Here is a 22,739-nt window from a genome sequence, read left to right as displayed (position 1 = left end):
GAATAATAAATTAGTAAAAACATTTATATAACTTTTATCTTCTACAGCATGTTTCGCCATCAGTAGACTCATCATATTAGGCTCTGTAAACAATAGTTTTCAGTAAAAGTTTGATAACTTATGCAAAATTTGCCGATGAATGAAAAGAAATAAGGTTTTATGTTTAAGTCATCAAATTTTTAAATGCGTATAAAGTTATTAATTTGACTTGAATATTTTGTTAACTTTTTTGTGGATTCTCATAGTTACTTAAGTTTTTTTCAAAGAAAATTGTTTACTAAATCTTGTTTACATTGAATTATAAGTTTTAAACATTTTAGATTGTATTATTAGGTATGTAACAAGTAAAAAATGTTTTAGAGCAAAATGGTTTGAACTTACATTTGCATATTTTACATGATTCAATTTTTGCTTATTTAGTTTTTTTCATAAATTGTTTGTCAAATTATTTGTTTGTATCAATCTTGATTATGTATTCAGATTTAGTTATATATATGTGTTGTAAACATATTTTACTTAAGTAAATAAATACATTTAAAAAATGGATAATGTAAATTACAAATCTACAATAATTTGATTTGGCAAATGTTGGAGACAGTGATTGCGGTTTAGATAATTATGAAAGTTTGAAGTATGTTACTAAAATAGTAAGTCTTTCTTTTATTATATTTTATTGATTATAAATAGCAATTTGGCTATATAATTTTTATAATTTCCATATATAAATTATGTTTAACAATAAAGTTCCGTACATATAGAAGATGTAAATCTGCATGATGAATGAATAGATTATAAAGTGGTAGAAAAGGTTGCTGAAAGTGAGGAAAAGGTATTTTATTTTCTTTTGTTGAAGATATTTGATGCTGAATTTTTACAGTTATATTTAATGCTTTATTTATAATAGAATCTAAAAACATATTTAAAGTTGTGAGTTGCAATAGAATATTTTGATTGATCATTTTACAAAGATCCCTGCCATAAAAAAAAGTAGATGAATAGAAATTCAAAACTGTATTGGGATCCAAAAAATTGATGACTGCAATGGAAAGGTAAAATTATTTACATTGAGCATATAATTTTTTAAACTTATTTTGTTATTTTAAAGTTAGTTTATCTGTTTAGGGTTTTGTTATGAAAGAGGTAAAATACAAAGAAAAACTTAAAGGAAAAGTAACCTTGGCTATATTTATAAACTTAATAAGTTTTTTAATTTTCTAGTTTTATTTCTAAAAGTGCTAAAATAATGTTAGATATACATTCTTTTTTTAGAGAATATCAGATAATAAAAGGCCATCTAGACTCTGCATATTTTGTGGCCAAATGAAACAAAAGTTAGGGAGATATTAGAAAAAAAAAGCATAGAAAAGAGCCTCGGGTTATTGAAGCTATACTATAATCTGCCGAAGTTAGTAAAAACTCTTTGCTAAAATAAGAAGAGAAGGAATATTATTTTACAATAAGAGTCAGGCTTCCACTGATAATCATATATATCAACGTTAAAAAAGTGGCATCAAACGTAAATAATTTTATGCAATGCAGAACTTGCAACAGTTTCATAAGAGATTCTTCACAAAACATGCTCAAAAGTGTTCACTTTGTACAATTAATGTAGTTGAACCAATTCCAGTTTCTACTGCATTAAAATTTTTAAAATTCTTAAATTTAGCCTATTCTTAAAAAATCAAGTTAAAATACATCTAAATATATTATTTATTATTTTAACTTGACCAAAAAACCATTTTTATTTCAATATCAAAATATATCCCAAAATGTATAAAATTTTATATGTCTCCGAAATATATATATATATATATATATATATATATATATATATATATATATATATATATATATATATATATATATATATATATATATATATATATATATATATTTAAACAATTTTAAAATGTATCCTACAAAATACAGTGCTCAATGTTCTTAAAAGAACAAAGTAATTATAAATATGCGTATATTTATATATAAATATTTTAAAGTATATTGCGTATATTTATATATAATTTTTTTGAAGAAATGTGTTGACCTACAAAAATATTAGCTCAAAATGATTTAATAATTAAAAAGTTGTATTTATTTGGTTAGTTATACTCAGGTACTAAAGTTGAGGCATTTGTTTCTTCTTATTTTAAAATTTAAATGAGTTTATTTAAATGAGTATACTGCATAAAAATATTAAAAAAAAAAGAAGTTAAAAAACGTTTTTTAAATTTACTTAACTGTGTTGAATAAACATGACACAAATTATTTAAATTTAAATAATATGTATAATATATTTAAAATATAAAAGTATAATATTATTATATTTTAAATATGTTTAAGTGACAGGTATGACAATAATGATGTAAAAAACGAAAGAAGTTTTTAAATATGAAAAAGTAACTAAAAAATGTTTAAAAAGCTTTGTTATAGAACTTAGTACTTATGTTACTTATGGTGCATATTGTTGTTTTTTAGTTAGTTGTTTTAGGCGTGTGTCGTATATTTTTACCTTTATTTTTAAATCCATTAAAAAACTCTAAACTTTAATTTCTTGTTTGCTTTTGTTTTGACGTGTGTGTTTATTTGTAATTATAATTAATCATTGTTTTACCTTGAACCATAAAGACCAAAAAAAATCTAACCTTTTAATCATTAGATAAGGTAGTTTTTGTGACACTTATTTATTTTTTTTTTTTTTATAAGATATTATTTTTTATAAATCTTTCGAAAACAAAATCAGAAATCGATAAGAAAAAGACTTTTTAATTAATTATTTAAGTTTAAAAAAAAATATTTATCAAAAGAAGTTTACTTTAGGAGATTTATTATTAGTTTTCTTTTTATATTTGTGTCATTTTGGTTTCAAACCTTCAAGAACTTGACAACAGGTTGCTAAAGTTATAGTGCGATCATCTTTCACGCGTTCTTCAGAGCAAGGTATAAAAGCAAATTCAAGTCGCTAAATCTTTTTTGATTTTTTAGGAGAATTTGTGTTATTCTTTGTTTGAATTAATATGTTTAATTAGCTATTTCAATAAACAAATGTTTCTTTTGTTGTTCATTTTTCACTTTGGCTGCTTAGATTTTTAAGGAGAACTTATGTTATTCTTTGTTTAAATTAATATATTCAATTAGCTATTTCAATAAACAAATGTTTCTTTTGTTGTTCATTTTTCACTTAGTCTGCTTAGATTATTTAAAACTAAGCGACTACCTAAGCAAGTTATTTTGTTTGTTTTCAAAGCAATTAAAAAGAAATAAAGTGCTTTTTAGTTACTTCAAGTCACTTTATTGACACTATTAATATTATTACTATTATTGTTGTTATTATTGTTATTATTATTATTATTATTATTATTATTATTATTATTATTATTATTAGTAGTATTATTGTTATTTTATAGTTAGGCTTATTAAAAATAAATTTTGATTTGGGTAAGTCTAGTATTCATTTTTATTTTTGTTTTCGTATTTAATATTATAATAAAATAAAACATGACTGTTATTCGGTGACTTGTAAGTTTATATATAAATGTGCAAATATTTCAATGTGTTTTATACTTCTTTGTACATATATGTGTATTTTTTTCAAAAAAATATTAGGGAAAAAATTAAAATTAAAAAATTCTGCCAGAAGTATTCGAAAAACAAAAATTATAATTTTCCATTTTTCTTTAAAGTGTTACGCTCTTTTGTAGAGGTATTGAAATATATATTAATAATAACTTGATAAAAACGTTCCCAAACTATTTCATCTTCTTTTTATATTTGAGATTGAATTATACTGACTGACATTTCTTCATTATTTTAATAAAATTGTGCATTGTAAAATAAAGATCTGCATTTTTTATCAAGCTAAATTAAATTTATGTAATTATTGTTTTAAATTTTTGATAAACCTCTGAGTTCATTTCGTAATCAATGTTTGCTTATATTTTTGTTATACTATATTTTAACTTAAATAGTTATCTAAATAAAGTAGTAAAATGTTATTGATTTCAATAATACTTAAATCAAAAAATGATTTTTTTTAATTTTAAAAATTGTTTTTTGAAGATATTTTTAAAGTTGGTTTACTTTTTAATTGTAAATTTTTTACCTTAATTGTAAACCAGCAGTCTGACATGAGTTTAATTTTATAGGTTTATGTATTGTAAACATATTCTAAATAAATTGCATTTGACTTTTTATTGCCAAATTATGTAAAGTCCGCAATAAAACTCGAAAACTTAATGCTTTCTCTGTCTGAAATAATGTTCAAGACAGCTTCCTTGTGGGCACAAGGCGTAAAAAAAAGGCTTTGAAACCTCTTTAAAATGTTTTGAACGTCTTTTGAACGTACAAAAAACGTCTTTTTTAAGTCCTATGCCTCGGAGTTACTGCATTTCAAGTACATTATATATGCCAGCTGGACAAGATAAAAATAAATATCAGTGAATTTCGGATACCGCAAAGGCTCTGCCAATTGTGTTGATCAATTTTGTGATGGAAATAAGATATGGAAAAGTTGATACTCCCTTATTTTTTAAATTTCAATTTAATAAAAGTAAGACCTGAATCAAAAGGCAAGATTTGTTACTACCTAACCTGCCAAATTTGTTATTTGAACTGCAAAAGTCTTCTTGAAAAGTAAACCACCATTGAAAAAGAATCAAATTTACTTTGCGCACATGCCTTTGCCCTTTAGGAAAAAAAATTTGCCCCACCAATGCTCTCAAAAAAAGTTCAGGGAAAACCTTCAATTTTTTGCAGCTTGAGATGCCACAGCATCTAAATAAATTGCATCTCAAATTATTTCTAATAAATAATTATCCCATAAAGAAACTATTTGACTTGATAAAGCATTTGGCGGTCCTCCACTTACAATTATTCCAAACTAAGTAAATATATATCTTTCAAGAAGTTTATTTTTAACAAGTTTGTAATCACTTTAAAAACAATTTAAAAGTTTTAATCAAATTTTCTGAACAAGTTTATTATAAAGAAAAAATATCTTTATTTAACAAGTTTATTATAAAGATAAAATATGTATGTTTTAGTTTCAGTGCCCATTTAAATCCAAGCTATCCAAAATTGACCTCACTTGATCAACACTTGAATTGTAGTTCGCGTGCAATTTTTCATGTCTTGTGAATCATGTTATTCAATCAAAATTTTGTTTTATTCAGCTAAAAAATGATGATGGTAAAGTTTTTTTAAAGTTATATCTACCAGTTTTGTCTAGACTGGCAAAGACACTGGAGTCAAGAGACAAATTTTTGCTGCGGTATTAGAAGATTTGCCAGACAATTACTCCAGCATAAAACAAATCTGGCAACTGATTAATGCAAATAGAATCAAACTTATTTTGGCTTGTGATATTAAAGTTGCAATTATAACTTGTGTTCTTCAAACCTATTCAATTATGCAACCTTGTACAAGGTGTGATGTTAAATCCAAGTGTTTTGCTACATCTGAATACTTGCAAACACCGAGCTCAATCAAAACTAGCCTCCAGTCTTTTCAGAAATCTGGCGGTAGTGTTGTTTGTGCAAAGTTGTTTGTCAATGTCATTTTAAAACAAATTATCAGTAGACCAGACAATGTTCAAATTACAATTATTTTTCCTCTTACAGACTTGCATCTACTTTTAGGAGTTTTAAATCATATTTTTGATATACTTAAAACTAAATTAATAGAAGCAGTTAAGTGGCCAGCCCTCCACATCTAACTGAGCCCGTATTACGGGTGTCTGCTCGAGTGAACACATCCAAATTTTTAGGCTTCTTTAAAATTTAGATGTGCTCCAGCAACTTGCTGATACAAACTCGGTTCCAAACATCCTTTACATAGTTGAAGCATTCAAAAGTTTTAATTTAGTTGTAAAAGTTTTCTTTGGATTTATCCTTTACCGGATTTCACTATCTATATAATTAATTGCAAATTTCACAATGCGTTACCTAAAATTAATTTGTGCAAGCGTAAGACATAAGCAACAGTCTCAAATTCTTATGCTACATTAAGGATTTTATCACTCACAAAGGATCCCCATTGGGGCTCTATAGTGAACAAACTGCCGAAACTTCTCATCAAGATTTTTATCAACATTGGTCGAGGTATAAGCGAAACAATATTCATCTAGAGTACAAAGTATAGTCATCCGTAGAGTACAAGATAATCAGCAAGTACAAGATTACAGAGTACAAGATAATCAGCAACAGTACAAGATAATCAGCAAGATAATCAGCAAGAGTACAAGATAATCAGCAAGACAAGAGTACAGAGTACAAGATAATCAGCAAGTACAAGATAATCATCAGAATACAATAATCATCAGAATACAATAATCATCCAGTATACAAGATAATCATCAACTACAAGATAACCATCAGAGTACAGTAATCATCCAGAGTATAAGAAAGATTTTTGCGCTGCATAATTGATCTCAACAGTAAGCATCTATAAACAACTGCTTAAATAGTTTGTGTTATTAGAGATTGGGCAGCTGAAATTCATAGCTATCTTTAAAAGGAGTAGTATAGAGAATTTGTATAAAAAGAGTACATTTAGCTATTTATTAATAAACAATTTGTGGAGAAAATCAAAAAACATTTCTTAAAATGTAATCAGATACTATTTTATGTTAATACAATATTAAAAATAGGGTTTAAATAGTTATTTTTTCATTTAATTTTTAAAGTAAATGTATTTAAGATGGTTTCAAAAGTCAACAGAAAAAAAATTAAGAAATCTGCTTTTTTGTTTGTTTTACTAACTGGTAGTTAGTAAAAAAAATGCTAAAACCAATGCAACCCCTGGTCATATGACCAGGTTTTGCACTGGTTTTAGCATTTTGGATGTAGTTTATACCTTAGGAAATGTTGATATGTTCACGCGATGCATTCATGGCCAAGAGGCCATGGCCTGCCCACCTTTTTTTTTGAGGACTTTTTGTTTGAGAAATGTAGGTTCATTTTTTAGAAATGTTGTTTTTTAAATAGAATTAGAGGAGTTGCCCTCCCCCCATCCTTCCCCACTTTGAAAGCCGTGTCGACGTATTTAAACCACGCTTTAAGTAGCAAATCATTACTTTGGTGTATAAAATTAAAATGGTACATGTACCCCAATAAAATTAGTTTAAAATAAAAGTTGTTGGTATTACATAGTGGAACACTCAAGTAATAATTATTTTAAAAATAGTGACCGAATATCAAAGTAATCGTTAACGCTTTGAGGTACTAGCGGCAAAAAAATGACAAAATTTAAACTAAAACTGCCATAAATCCTAAACCAGTCAACCAATTAGACTGAAATTCTGTCAAAATTTAGGTGTGGTTATAGGCTACATATGCATTAATCTTTATCAAATTATATAGAGTGGTAAAATTCTTCAAGTGTTTTTATTGGCGCATTATAAAGTCAAAATTTTACTCAATTTGAACATTCAAATTAAATTTTTTTTGGCGGACAAAATTAAAAGATTTTAAAATTTGCATCACAAGGTACCTCAATGTGTACGCTATCTCCCCGTATATATGGTGTTCTTGGGTCAGCTAGTTTGGCATTATCAGGATCCGGGATTTATTGTTACAATGTTTTTATTGTATTGGTTGGATTTTATAGTTTATACTTACTTTTATAGTTTATTTTATATTTTATTCCGTTGTACTTGTACTTACTTCTTTTATTTTTATTTATTTTGGTTTATACATATTTTCGAGTTTGATCTTATTTTACAAGTTTAAATCATATTTAGATTATGCATTGCCTTTTATTTATGCAAGTGTGGCATCATAACTTTTCTCATCATCAATATTATCATTTGTTCAGTTTTTTAAATAATTTTACAAACATAAAAAGCGATGTTTTGAGTTAATTGCAAGAATTTGATTGAATAATGATGTTAGTTTAACAATGTAATCAAGAACAAAAAGTAATAATAAGGCGAAAAGGTAAAATGAAGATACCACAATATTATTAGTTTTTTATTTTATTAAGTTATAATATATAAATAAGTTATAGTAAGTTATAATATATAGATAAGTAATAATATATAAATATACTGCTACTTTTTTATTTAATTTAAGTGCTTTATTACCAATTTATTAATAAAAATTAGGTATAAAACTATTTAAATGGCTTTTTATTCACCTGGCACATCATTGGGTGAAAAAGGTTGCAGTCTTTTTATATGGCATCCCGCATAAATTTAATTGATATGTTTTTTGTTGGACCTGCTCTTGCAGCGAACCTCCAACCACCATCACATCGTCGTAATGTTGCTTCACTTTATTGTTTCTAAAAATACTATTATAGACACTGCTCTAAAGAGCTAGCTAATCTTGTATCATTTACTAGAATTCATTCTCATGTTACTTGTCATTCCATTAAGTCTCATCCTTTTTTTGCGACATGTTATATATATTTACATGTAGTAATTCATTTTTTGAAACAACACGATTATCTAATCTTATCATGGAGTTAATGAGTTGTGAAATGTTGGATAAACAATGTAAGATTTTTCTTTTATATGGAAGCCCAAGAAACTTAATGCGATTTTATAACTTTTTATGTAGTATTTCATTAAGAGTATTTCTTGAAAGCAACACGATTATCTAATGTTATCATGGAATCAATGAGTTATTATTTATTGGATAAACAACGTAATGTGTTCTTTTTATATTGCACCCCGAGAAAATTTATTGATATAAAAATTGAAATAAAAAATTATAGAAAATGTATATACCTACAATGTAAAAACAATACAATATATATACAACATATGTATATACAATAAATGTATATACAATACAATAAATGAGTATTTTTTTTTTAATTAGTTATAATATGTAAAAATATACATTACTTAATTAATGTGGAAGAGATAAATATATTACTTTATTATTGAATCTTATTTCTAACATTTAGAGTTTATTTTACAACTACTTTGCTTTTAGCTATTTTGGTTACAATTTTATACTTATTTTACTGTTTCTTCACTTTTGGCTATATATGGGTAATTGGTTGTAATTACTAAATCTATCAGGTGCAGCTTGACGGAAAATTATGGATATCAAGAAGTACCAAAAACTAATTTATGCGAGCATCAAATTAAAAAGATGGTAGAAGTTTACCGTACGCTAAACTCAAATTTTTATGTTTATTGTATTGCAAAGCAATTTTATTGAAACAAAAATTTTTGGTTATATAAAACGTTTTTATAAAACGTATTTATAGTTTAATGTATCCCACATTCCATTTTATATCATCCATGCAACTTTTTTAGGTAGGAAAACGTGCGGCTGTGGCGCAGTGGTTAAAGCGCTTGCTTTAGAAGCAGGAGATCCAGATTCGAAACGAGCTCTGGACAAATTTTCGCGTCACGGTAAGGAAGGAGGCGTGAACTTCCCGGTTAAATGTACTTCCGCGATGTTCTGTGACAAGACCGTAAGGACTTCTTAAGGCACCTAAAAAAAAAAAAACATCATCCCGATCCATCTTTTTCATCCTGACTTGTTTTAATTTAAAATATTGAAGATAAAATCTTGCTTTTATCTCCCTAAAGTCTCTCAGTTAAAATCTTGCTTTATATTAAGTATTGGTTATTTATAAAAATAATAGTAAGTAGTAAAAACAAACGAAATTAACCAAGTGTAGCATTAAAAAAAGCAATGGCAAATCATGGGCTAAATGCCGTTGAAAAAACGGCTGCCATACGTGGACCATGCCTCAAACGGTAAGCAAGACTTGGATTAGACTATGCTTGTTGGCCTATGGTAGACCAGTAATGACGCCGATGGTGGCCCATGTTTGGCATGCATGGTTAGTCAAGCATGGCGAGTTTGCTGTGATTATGAAGATCTGTGCTAACCGTGTTAATACAGTAAACACTATCAAAACTGCACTTACACACTATTTATACATTAACTTGTTTTATGAACAAAAGTTTTGTTTGAAAGATAATTTAGTAATTGCATTGTATTTTTTTAGAATATAACCTGACTTACCATACTTTTTTGTATTTTTGAAAAAATATAAATATTAAAAACCATCTCTCAGCATAAAACATATTTCTGTTTTTAAAACTTATGCTTTAGTTTTATATTAAAAACAGTATTAATTTTTAAAAAAGTTTTCTCAGCTTATACAAATATTTTACGAAAATTTATATCTCAGGAAACAAAATTCCTGAAGATACTTATCCAATTTTAGTACAGGCAATTCAATGTTGGAATGCAAAGCAACAGCGAACAGTTTTCAAAAATACTCTTGAAGAAAACATTCCCAAGTGATCTACTTTTTTCTCTCTTTATATATCTTAAACTATTTTTATGTATTTTTACTTAGTAAACACGTTTACAGAGTGTGTTTAATAAAATAATAATAAAAAATAACGAAATACTGCCTAAAAACTTAGTTTATGTTAAAGACGTTTACACTTACAGGGATTTGTCCGTAACTCTCAATGGAGTTTTTACGTTTGCGTAACTTTGAGTGACATACTGTTATTCAAAATATATTTACATATTTGTATATAAATCTCCTACACTTCCTTATAAAAATGTGCTGAGAGACTCTTTCTTGCCATCACAACAGATTTAATGACTGCCTTGTGTTCCTGTGTCAAACGCGAAAGAGTGGGCACTACTAATTAGTTCAACAATAATATATATATATATACATATATATATATATATATATATATATATATTTATATATATATATATATATATATATATATATATATATATATATATATATATATATATATATGTATATATATATATATATATATATATATATATATATATATATATATATATATATATATATATATATATATATATATATATAGTATATATATATATATATATATATATATATATATATATATATATATATATATATATATATATATATATATATATATATATATATATATATATATATAGATTAATTGAAAAGGACCTAAGACTTAGAATCTATTATATAAATGGCTTTTTTGGTTTGATATGAGAGCAACAGTAATTTTTTATTTCAAAAATATCAGTTTGGTCTTTTTAAGAAAAGTGTTATTTAAAATAATGAAAAATGCATTAAAATTTTTTCAGATTGTCTGCCATTAAACGTGTTTTTGAGCTCATATGCTAGAATTTCATTACTTTAACAAACTATATGATTAAATCGAAAATTTTTTAAAGATGCGTTTTCAATCAATTGTAAAAACAAAATATGAAAATCAAATAACAAAATTGTTATTATTATATTTATTTATTTTGTGTACTTTACTGTAAATTAGATAGATAAAGTATAATATTTGTAATAAGTCTGTACTTTACCTATCCTGTTTACAGGAAATATACAAAATAAACTGTTAGAAAATATGAATTTCACGTTTTTCTGAGATTTACTAACTAACAGAAAAAATGCTTTGTTATCTACGTAACATTTTCGTGACAATTATAATAATAAATAAATAATAAAAAGAATATCGTAAAAATATATAATAAAAAGAAAAATGAATTAAATAGTATAATCACATTTAGCTTTACATTTTGTTAAGGTTTTGATTTTTGGTAAAACATAAAATTTAATAAAAACCTCTATTATGGATGCATTAGTTTTTAAACAATGTTTGATGGGAATATAGAATAAAAATGATAAACTATACTTGATAACGAGGACATCTATACTTTCATTATAGAAGTTTTTATTTAATTATATATTTAAGTCTGCACAAGTGTTTTTTAAAACTTAAATTATACTTGATAACAAGGTTATCAATACTCCCTAAAAATGTTGGATAAAAATTAATTAAAAAAAATAAAGAGTTACATCCTTAACAGATTTTATTATTTAGTTATATATTAATCTCTTTAATGGTATCTTACTAAAACGGTAAAACATATTATTATTTAGTTATATATTAATCTCTTTAATGATAACTTTTTAAAATGGTGAAACATATTATTATTTAGTTATATATTATTCTCTTTAATAATATCTTTTTACAATAGTAAAACATATTATTATTTTGTTATATATTAATCTCTATAATGATATCTTTTTAAAATGGTAAAACGTACTATTGTTTAGTTATATATTAATCTATTTAATGATATCTTTTTAAAATGGTAAATCATATTGTAGTTTAGTTATATATAATTCTCTTTAATGATATCTTTTTAAAATGGTAACTCATATTATTATTATGGTAAATGTTAATCTCTTTAATGATATTTAAAAAAAATGGTAAAACATATTAATTTTTATTTCATGAGGAAAGATATGATCAGGCTCACAAGTTTTATGAGAAATTATTACTATTTATAAAATACCTCCTATATTTAAATAAAGCTTATATATTACACTTTATGAAATATCTATTTATGAAACGCCAAAAAAAATCATACACTTTAAGATAAATAGATAAAATGTATATTTATAAAATCGTTGTTTAGTAAAAATAAAAAATAGGTAAATTGCAGAATAATTTGTCAAGTCAACATTACAGTTTAAACCTAATAATTTAAAAAGCTATTTATAAATTATCTATTAAAAATCTAAAACAACTACTAAAATATCTGTTTAAGAAGTAACACTTTTAAATGGAATATTGTGATTTAAAATAACTCTTGACAACAATTTTTTTTAACTAACATATTATTTTATCAGTGTATAATGATTATTAAGAAAACAGGATACGCAGTAAATGGCAAAGATCCCTTTCTAATTTTTTTTTTTTTTGTACAAGCAATGAAACAATTATTCGAGTATAAAATAATATTTCTTCTAACAGCGATATTACTAGTTTTGTATTTTTATTGAGTTTTTTATCATGCATTGGCATTAAGATAACTATTATGCAATTATCAAATAGAAATGTATACCTGACTCAGACATTGTCAAGTTGTTGTCAATCATCACTAGTCCAATCCATGCATTGGCGCATCTGTTTAGCGTAAAAATCATTTGATTTTCTCTTTGATTTCTAATAGAGACTAGATTTGAATTTCTTTTGCGACATTCCCTTGCAGCATTAAACCAGTTAGTTTGATGAATGAGAGGATTTTGATTATACAATGAACTCCAATAACAACTGTAATCAAAATATTTCCATTCTTCTGATTCGCAAGGATCTATATCAAAAAAAAAATTAAAAATTTTTTAAATGTAGTATAAGTAAAAATAATATTGCTGATGTCCAAATAAAGTAAAAAGTTTTATTAAAATACAAATCCATATCTATATCGGAGAACTTCTTCTATTATGACATGAATGCTAATTTATTAGATCATTTCTTTTTAGAGCAGGAGCACTTATTAGAAAAATTATTTATAAAAATTAAAATTTTATTAAAAACTTTCTAATTTTTAAAGAAACTAAATTTAAACGTTTATACAACTTTTATATATTGTTGTTTTAATTTTATAATTAGATAAAAAATAAATTCAAATTGATAAAGTCTCAAAAAGCGTAATAATTTATCTTACGTTGACTGATAAAAAAAAGTATATTAAATGTGTTGATATCCTTATTTACTTAGTGCAAAATAATTGTTGTTAAAATAAATAGTGTTATTTTAATATAATAAATTTTAGAGACCCGTCCAGAGCGTCATTTTTAGTTTTCGGAAGTCAAAAAAAGCTATCAATTATAAAATTAGTGAAGATTTTGGATGAAAAAGTTCGAAGTATGCTTGTTAAACTGCTGTTGCAATTAATGCTCAAAGTTATTTTTAGGAATTTTGTTTTTAGCAAAATATTTTCAAAACTTTTGTACATAGATAATAAAACGCATACTATAAAATAAAACATATGTCTTTGCATTGAGGCCAACCCCATTGTTTGAGCAATCTGTTTGAGCATTTATTTAACTCATTGTCATTAACTACACTGATATTGCAGGTGGCTTAGTTTGTTAGCCACTGGAGGATTTTTTATCATAGAGGTATTTAAAGACTGTAGTATACTTGTCAAACTTCTTCAGATCCTTAGATTTTAATTTTTTTGAATAGTTTTTTGATAATAAAACATTTTCTTGGTGGGTCGCTACTAAGTTTTAAAAACTTAGATTAACATAATTTTTAATACTTAGCTTGGTAATGGTGAACAGTAAAGCATTCTAATTGACTTGATTACTTTTTTTAGAAATTCTAATTTACTTGATTTAGAAACATATCAGCATTCTGGTTTGATAATTATACTTTGTTAATTCTTCCCACAACACGTTTAATGCAATCAAAGGCTCCATCATGATATATATATATATGAGTGAGTCTTGAATATTTCTCTATTACAAAGATTTATCAAGAATCTCACCATTACCATGATTTTGTTTTACTCTGAAGGATTATCAATAATGTTAAATATGCTCACTTCCAATAGCAACTTTAGTTTTTAAAATAAAGGTGTGTTATGGAGCAAACTTCCTTTTAAAATTTAGTGATCTTATCTTCGTGGTAAATGTGGATTTTAGTTTTTTTTTGTTATAACATTATTTACACAATTCACAAAATGGACTGCAAAAAGCTACCATGTGATTTCACTTGACAGAATTTTGCAATAAACAAACATTTCAAGTAAAATAACAGTCTATAAAAAAGCGTATTCTTTCAAATGTTTCTGCATCAGAAAATGCATCAAAAGAAATACTAAAACTGGTCGTATACAATTTCTAATAATACCGATTTCGGAAAAAAATGACACTTGACAGGTTTTTGAAAGAAACAATTCAATTTATGTAAAAGTACGTAATAGTGATATAGAGCCTGTAATTATTTTTTGACGCATTTTTGTCATTTTTTTTTTACCAAGTTTCCTTTTTTAATTAACTTTGGAACCAAAAGATTTATTTTTTTATATATATTTAAAATGTATTTCAAACGAAAATTTAAAGAAAAATCTCAATTTATTTATTCATTAACTTTTTTTTTTAAATCAGTTTATAGTATTTAAGTTATTGCTAAAAAATCTCTATTGCATTATGTTAATGAAAGCTTCTCCAAATTATTTACAGTGTTGTTCCGACATAACATATCTAGCTGATTTTTCAAAGTTTTTCGAGTCATATTTTATGTCGGTGTATTTTATGTCTGATTTTTTTTCATTATTATTATTTGTCATAATTCTGTCTGACCAATGTCAAACAATCAATAAAAAATTAAACTAACAATTTAATAGGGTATTTCAAAATAATTTGATGAATAAAATAAAAATTTGCAAAAAAATTGTTTAATTTTTTGCAATCATTTATAATCCATATTACTTTTATAGTAAAACCATAACAACAAATTTGTTAACTTATTTTAATTAAATCATTAATATAATCTAAAAAGCGCTATAAATTCGTGTGATTGATTTGTTTGTTAAAAATGTAAAACAGCAAACAATTCAGACACAAAACTTTATCAAAATAAGTTTGCAGAAACACGTCGGTCATATTTTATATAGACAAAAAAATGTTCTATTAAAAAAAGTTTTTAAAAACAAGTTCTAGTAAAAGTTCTAGTAGTAATTGACAGATATCAAAACTGATTACATATATTGAATACTTACTTACGATCAATGAAATTACTTTATATAAAACTAAATTTGAAAGTAAATTAAATAGAATAAACATAGTGAATGAATTTAAGCGAGGATACAATTAGAGTGAAATTTTAAGTTATAACATCAGTCTCAAAATTATCTTAAAAAACTATTGCAAAATTCCAACAAAAAATGTGCAACAACGGCTACGAAAAAATAATAAAATCTACAAAGTACAACAATAACTACAAAAGTACAACAACAGCTACAAAAATATAACAGCAGCTACAAAAATATAACAACAACTACAAAATTACAAAAACTTCTACAAATTTTTAAAAAGTACAACTTAAAAGTAACTTAAAAAGTGAATGGCTTCAAAACTGCAACAAAATTATAAAAGAATTATTGGATAACTCACATATTTCTGTTCTAACGCTAAGAACAAAAAATGATAAAACGCAATTAAAAATTAAACAAGTTGATTGAGGTTTCATTCCTTTAATTGCATAACAAATTTTAAAAAGTATTCTTTTTTGTTACTTATATAACTATTTTAACAAAGAAAGCTGTTTAAATGTTTTGACATTTGCATAAATACAGCGTTTTAACGTATAATGTAGTTCAAACTTGTGAATTGCAAACTGTTTTTTTCCAAATATTGCTGCATGGAGATATCTTTAAATCAAAAACTTTTTCACTTTCTTATTTGCACTTTCAAATGTTAATAAAAGCTTGTAATTCGTAAATTCAGTATCTTTTAAATTTTTATTACAAAATCTTGAGAATCTTTAAAATATATTTTAAGAAAGTATGAATATTTTTTTTCGTTTGCTGTAGTTTTATTTTGAGTCCTATGACGACATATACTAATTAGATAAAGTTATTTAGTTTCTAACAATTAATAGTTTATTTATTAGCATTTATTATTATTAGCAGCTGCATTTTATCTTTTTACACTCAATTGACTTTTTAAGCTTTATTTGCTAAAAATAGAATGTGTTCTACTAAATCTAAACAATTTTAAATTTTTGTAAAAAATTTTTATAAATTATGTTTAAAAAATTACGTTTGGTATTTATATGTTTTGCAAGGCTTAGCTACAATAAATTATTTTTTCTGTTAGAAGAAATCATTTGTTTTTTGATGACATGGAAATATATTATAGGTATACAGTTTTCTGTAAACTAAGTTAAAAATAAAACTTTTTTAAAAACTTAAATGTAGTCTTAAAAGTAATACCATTGGTTGATTCAAAATGAAAACTTTTAAATGTTACTCAATTTTGTATTTAAATTGATTATGCAAAGTAATTTTATGAACACTATGCACTTTTTTTTAGCGTAGAAGCAAGAATGTTTCCAAACATGGTTTTTGTTTAATCAAACAATACTTAATTGAGTTTAAAAAAAACTGACTAAAATTGTTGCAAACTGCGTTAACATGACTTAAATAGACACGTTAAATAGGGTTTTCATTAAATGTTTAATTAAAAGTTTAAAAACAAGATTGGTTAAGTTAGTTATCTCTTTATATAAAAAGCTGCTGATGGTCTGAAAAAAATGTTATAATTTTAATCTTAAGAAAGCCTTTCTTCCTATTTTTTTTTGCTATAAATACATTGAGCTGAAATTAAAAAAAAATGAATATGTATAGTGATTAGGGGCAAATTACCCCTATACAAACTTAAAATCTAGCAAAACGAATCCCATGACAGCGCATTCAACCATTGAACTTTCGCAGATATGTCACAAAAAAATTAACAGTTTTATAAAATGCTTTTACCGATTGCAAATAATTAACACTTTTTATGCGGGTTCTTTAAATACTTTGTAGCAACTTTGTAGAAACAAAATGCTTTCTTGCATAGCATATATATATATATATGCTAGAAGCAATAAAACTAAAATACTTAAATAATATTACAATAAACAAATATGTTATAATCAAAGGTAAAAAATCTACTTTTATAACGTTTTATACAAAATTGCTTATAATAATATAGACTTTTTTGCTTATATTATTTTGTTTTGTATTTTTGTATTTATATTATTGTATCGTTTTAAAAAGTTGGCAAGATTGAAAAAATACAAAACATATTGTTTCATCCAAGCGAAAAATTAGAAACTTTGAATTAAAATTTGATCTCCGTTTGAAGTTTTTTGTTTGCTAAAATTACGTCATCTCTTAGTTCCATCAAATTCGATAATAAAAAAGCTCAATCATGAGATTTAAAAATTAACTGATTTTTTTATCAAGTCCGGTCATATATATAGCTCAAATAAATGATTATCTTATTTGGTATTATGATATATGTATACATGAACGACTAAGAATCTGCCATGCGGTCTGTTCCAATTCATATATTGATCATTAAGCAATCTATAAATAAGTTTCGTCTCTTTCGTTTACAAGTTTACTCATTTTATTCTTACATAGAACTAGTGAATCAAAAAAAAATTCTTTTTTCAAATCCATGCTTTATGCAAGCAGAATTGTATTGGGCCTAGAAATTCTTTTTTTGTTATCTTTTGCAGAAGGAAAAATTACTGTTATGTTTTTAAATTTTTTTTTTATTAATTCAGTGTTCTTATGGGGAAATACAAATTAAATTTTTGTTAACTTAATTAACTTTTTTTGGTCAAATTTTTCCATTTCCTTGTATTGTCATCGAAAATGATTAAGTGAGCAAAATTTGAGCAAAATTGGTTGAGAAAAAAGCTTTTGAAAATTGATTTCAAATTTTGTGGCACACAAACATATATATATAGAAAGTAACCTTATATAAAGCATGGAAAAAATTAATCTTAGTTCAGAGCATATAAAGTTATCATGTTTTTGACACAGGAAAAAGCATTTTGGTTTTAATACAGAAATGAGCAATATAGAGAAGGCTTGAATATACTTTTTTCTATAATTATTTAATGTTAATATGTTGAAACTATATAGATATATTTGTATATATTTAGGCAAGGAAAATGTCTTCTTTCAAAGTAAGCGCGATTAAAATCATATATACTATATATAGTAGTGGTTGCATTAATTTTTTTAATAAGGTAAAATATACGTAAAATAATATATAAGATTTTAAAACGACGCAACGCAATCCTCGGTTACTGTTTTTTTAACAGTCATTTTGATTTATGTTTTTGTAAAGCAGTGAACCTTGAAAATGTGGTCAAGCCTACTTTAATTATTTAACTTATGAAAATAAACTTTCGAATCTTTTAATTATTTTTTTCTTGATTAAAAAAAAGAATAAAATGCCGTGTCACATAAATAAAATCTACATTACCGGGGCTAAAAAAAGACAGTATTAGCACTACGCCCCGACGTGCTTTAATCAGCAAGCGTTTACAACCATTAAAAGGTAAAAATATTATATACAAACATTTACATATATGAATAAATATTTTTACATACATACAAACATTTACAAGTATGTTAATATCAGTGACTAATCTACAAATGTTAGGGTTTTTAAATATTAAACTTTTAAATAATAAACTTTTAAATATTAAATTTTTATATATTAAACTTTTAAATAAAACAAAAAGTTTTGTCATTTATCGTGATTCAGGCACGTCGTTTTAATGTCCAACAATAAATCAATAATTTAAATTATATCATTTAATAAAATTTTAATTAAAACAATTAAGGTATTTTTAACTAAATAATATATAATAAACTTTTTACTAATTTGACCCGAAAAAATACTGGTCTTTGTAAGCATCTGCTGGAGTGGATAAGCCTATTAACTCTTTTCTTTATCAAGTTTCAGGTCTGTTTTCAGTATTATCATTATATATGTAATGTATTTATTATCTGTTGAACTTCAAAAATGTTTATTTATTTGTTATTTTGTATTTTAAAAAATCATGGAAGATTTTTTAAAAATAAATAAAAAAATTTATTAATGCTTGGTATCGAAACTCTTTTATAGACCCATAGATATTTTAAATATACAAACAAGGGATTGGTTTACTAGAATGGAAAAAAGTCAAGTTTTTTTAACTTTATGCAACTCCAAATTTAATGATATTGTCGAAAGATGATCTTATTGAATCAAATAAACTTTTATCCTCATGATTTAACAAAAAAAAGGTTAAAACCACTTAATTAATACAATCATTTTTAATAAAAATGATTACACAAAAACAGTGTAGTTACACTATATAAATCCCTTGTATACTCTTCTATACTACACTACACTATACAATCCCTATAGGGATTGTATAAACAGAAACAACTACACTTTACAAATCCTAAAAGAGATACAGACGTCCATAGTGCGTCCAAAATGGTCTGTTAAGATCCAAAATAGAAATCTTTGGTGCAACGTAGAATACTGTCCGTCGAAGTAAACTGTCCGACAGGATATTTTACTCCGGAGTAGATGGTCGTTGGAGTAAGTTGTTCGCTTTGATTAAAGTGAAAGAGCATCAGACAAAGTAGCTTAAAAAAGATTGCGGACGTTTTTTTGTGTGGCAAATTTAAAAAGTATATTGGAGACTTTTTAGAGAAGTAGAGGTTTTCTTTTGTATAACTAAAATTACTTTTAGAAATACTTTCACTATTATTCATATTCGTAAGAGTGTAATTGTTATAACTTCCTGAATTTAATTATTATTATTTAATAGTAATATTTACACCAATAATAATTACAACAACAATAATATTACTATTGTAATAACTAATTTAATTAGTTTTATTTGATGAAACTAGAGATGATACCTCCTTTTAACATGATGTACTGCGTTAAAATAAAAACACAAGTAAATAGTAAGTAGGCAAATATGTTTTATTTCGAATCTGTACATCAAAGAGTCCTTTGAGCAGTGATGTACTGCATAAAAATAAAACACTTTGCATTATGAGCTATTATCTCAAGTTCTATCAAGTAAAATTCATTCTTGCCAGACTTGTCATTTATCAAAGGCTCATTCTTTTACTGTATCTGTCTTTGCATGCTCCAAAAACTTTTATTAGTCTAGTTTGTTTCCCGCACTACCACCCTTAAGAGCTCTCTCCCACCATTTGCTTTCCTGACTCATCAACCTTCAACTTTTAGTTACTATAGTCTACTATAGCATATTTATGTAGCAGATTGTTACCACATTTCTTTTTACTTCTTTTTTTTCTTTTTTTTACATTTTTAATTAATGTAACAGAAGAAAAAAAAGAAGAAGAAGAAAAAGAAGAAGAAAAAGAAGAAGAAAAAGAAGAAGAAAAAAAAGAAGAAGAAGAAAACTTCTTTTTCTTCTTCTTCTTTTTTTTCTTCTGTTACATTAATTAAAAATGAATTCTTCTTTTTCTTCTTCTTTTTCTTCTTCTTCTTTTTTTTCTTCTTTTTTTTCTTCTTCTTTTTCTTCTTCTTTTTCTTCTTCTTCTTTTTTTTCTTCTGTTACATTCTGTTACTTCTTTTTTTTCTTCTTTTTTTTCTTCTTCTTTTTCTTCTTCTTTTTCTTCTTCTTCTTTTTTTTCTTCTGTTACATTAATTAAAAATGAATTCTTCTTTTTCTTCTTCTTTTTCTTCTTCTTCTTTTTTTTCTTTTTTTTTTTTCTTCTTCTTTTTCTTCTTCTTTTTCTTCTTCTTTTTTTTCTTCTTTTTCTTCTTTTTCTTCTTCTTTTTCTTCTTCTCCTTCTATTTCTTCTTCTTTTTCTTCTTCTCCTTCTATTTCTTCTTTTTCTTCTTCTTCTTTTTCTTCTTCTTCGTTAAACTCAAACTTATTTTTATACTTTTTCTTCTTTTTTGACTTCTTCTACTTTTTCTTCTATTTCTATTTCTTATTTTCTTATTCTTTTTCTTCTTCTTCTTCTTCTTCTTCTTCTTCTTCTTCTTCTTCTTCTTCTTCTTCTTCTTCTTCTTCTTCTTCTTCTTCTTCTTCTTCTTCTTCTTCTTCTTCTTCTTCTTCTTCTTCTTCTTCTTCTTTTTCTTCTTCTTCTTCTTCTTCATCTTCTTCTTCTTCTTTATATTTATACTTATTTTGTCTATAACTTTATTTATGCTGGGGCTTTGTTTATTTATTTGGTTTATTTATTTAATATTTTTATTTATGCTTGGAGTTTAAAGTGTTTTTTTGTTATAAGGCTTCAAAGACATGAAGTTTTTGATTTGTTTTTATATTAGTAATGATTAATTATATTTAAAAAAATGATTATTTTTTATTCCTTTATTTCATTAGTAATAATTTTGCTAATATTTAATTTTAATTTAGTTGAAATTTGGCTTTAATTTAATAAACTTCCATGAAACTAAGTTTACTTTATTAATCATTTGCCAACAATTAAGAAAAAAATGATTTTAACTCAATTAAGGTAGGATTAGTTTTATTTTCAGGTAACATTGCAAAATATGATTTAACTATTGTTAGATAATATATTGTTGCTGTTTTGTACCATTATTTATTTACAGTAATAATTTTTGCTAAACCATAATGTCATTGTGATAATATGTTGTGTGGTAGATTTTAACTACTTTTAAGGTGCTCTTAGAAATAGTGTATGACTCTACCATAAAATGTCTGTTGTATTATTTCTTACACCCCACAAGTATAACTTATCTAATCAATCAAAGATATAACTGTTGTTTATGCAGATGTTTGTCATTAATGGTACAGTTTATTTAGTAGTGACAAGCTAAAGCAGTTTCCAACTGCTTTAGCTTAAAAGTTTAGCTTAATTGTTTAAAAATGAATACTGATTTTTTTAATTATAAAATTATTTTATCGTTCTTATAATTGTTTTAGTTGGTTATTTAGTTTTCATTATTGTTATTTTAATCAATAATATTATAAGCTGATATTTACTTAAACTCTTCGTAAACGACCTACATTAGATTTTTTTGTCAAAGTGTATGTTTTGGTTGCCAAAAGTCAACCAGTTTAATAAAATGCAAAGTAAAATAAATTTACCTTGGTTTCTTTGATAAAATGTATTATGTGAATGATAAAAAGGATTAACATTTTCTCGATGTTAACATATAACTAAAGGGGTGTATCCCAGCAGTTGCACTCCAAATGAAAAGAGAACTATTAGAACAAAGTCAAAGAAGTATCATTTTTTAAGGTATAAATAATTTGTAAATGTTTCAATTCTAATTATAAACTTTTAAGATTTAAACCATATATTTTAAAAGAACTTTTTATTTTATTTTTTCTTATTAATTTCTTTATTATTTTATTAAATAAAATTCTTTTTGTTTTAAAAGGTTATAAATATTTTAAATAA

General features: G+C 24.8%; 1 protein-coding gene across 1 annotated transcript in view; it reads right to left on the bottom strand.

The window, feature by feature from the left end:
• Nucleotides 1–16,021, bottom strand: part of LOC136075116 (secretory phospholipase A2 receptor-like) — a 45,990-nt gene extending 29,969 nt beyond the window's left edge. Inside the window, exons 1-2 of the mRNA XM_065787426.1 lie at nucleotides 15,931–16,021; nucleotides 12,870–13,118 (exon numbers count right to left, since the gene is read on the bottom strand). Coding sequence (XP_065643498.1) covers nucleotides 12,870–13,118; nucleotides 15,931–16,006 — 325 coding nt within the window. The 5' untranslated portion in view covers nucleotides 16,007–16,021. The remainder of the gene's footprint in view (nucleotides 1–12,869; nucleotides 13,119–15,930) is intronic.
• Between the last annotated feature and the right edge of the window lie 6,718 nt (nucleotides 16,022–22,739).

Source organism: Hydra vulgaris, chromosome 01, assembly GCF_038396675.1.
Source record: "Hydra vulgaris chromosome 01, alternate assembly HydraT2T_AEP".
NCBI lineage: Eukaryota > Metazoa > Cnidaria > Hydrozoa > Anthoathecata > Hydridae > Hydra > Hydra vulgaris.
The sequence above is the reverse complement of the archived record's forward strand: the minus strand, read 5'-3'. Positions and strand labels throughout refer to the sequence as shown.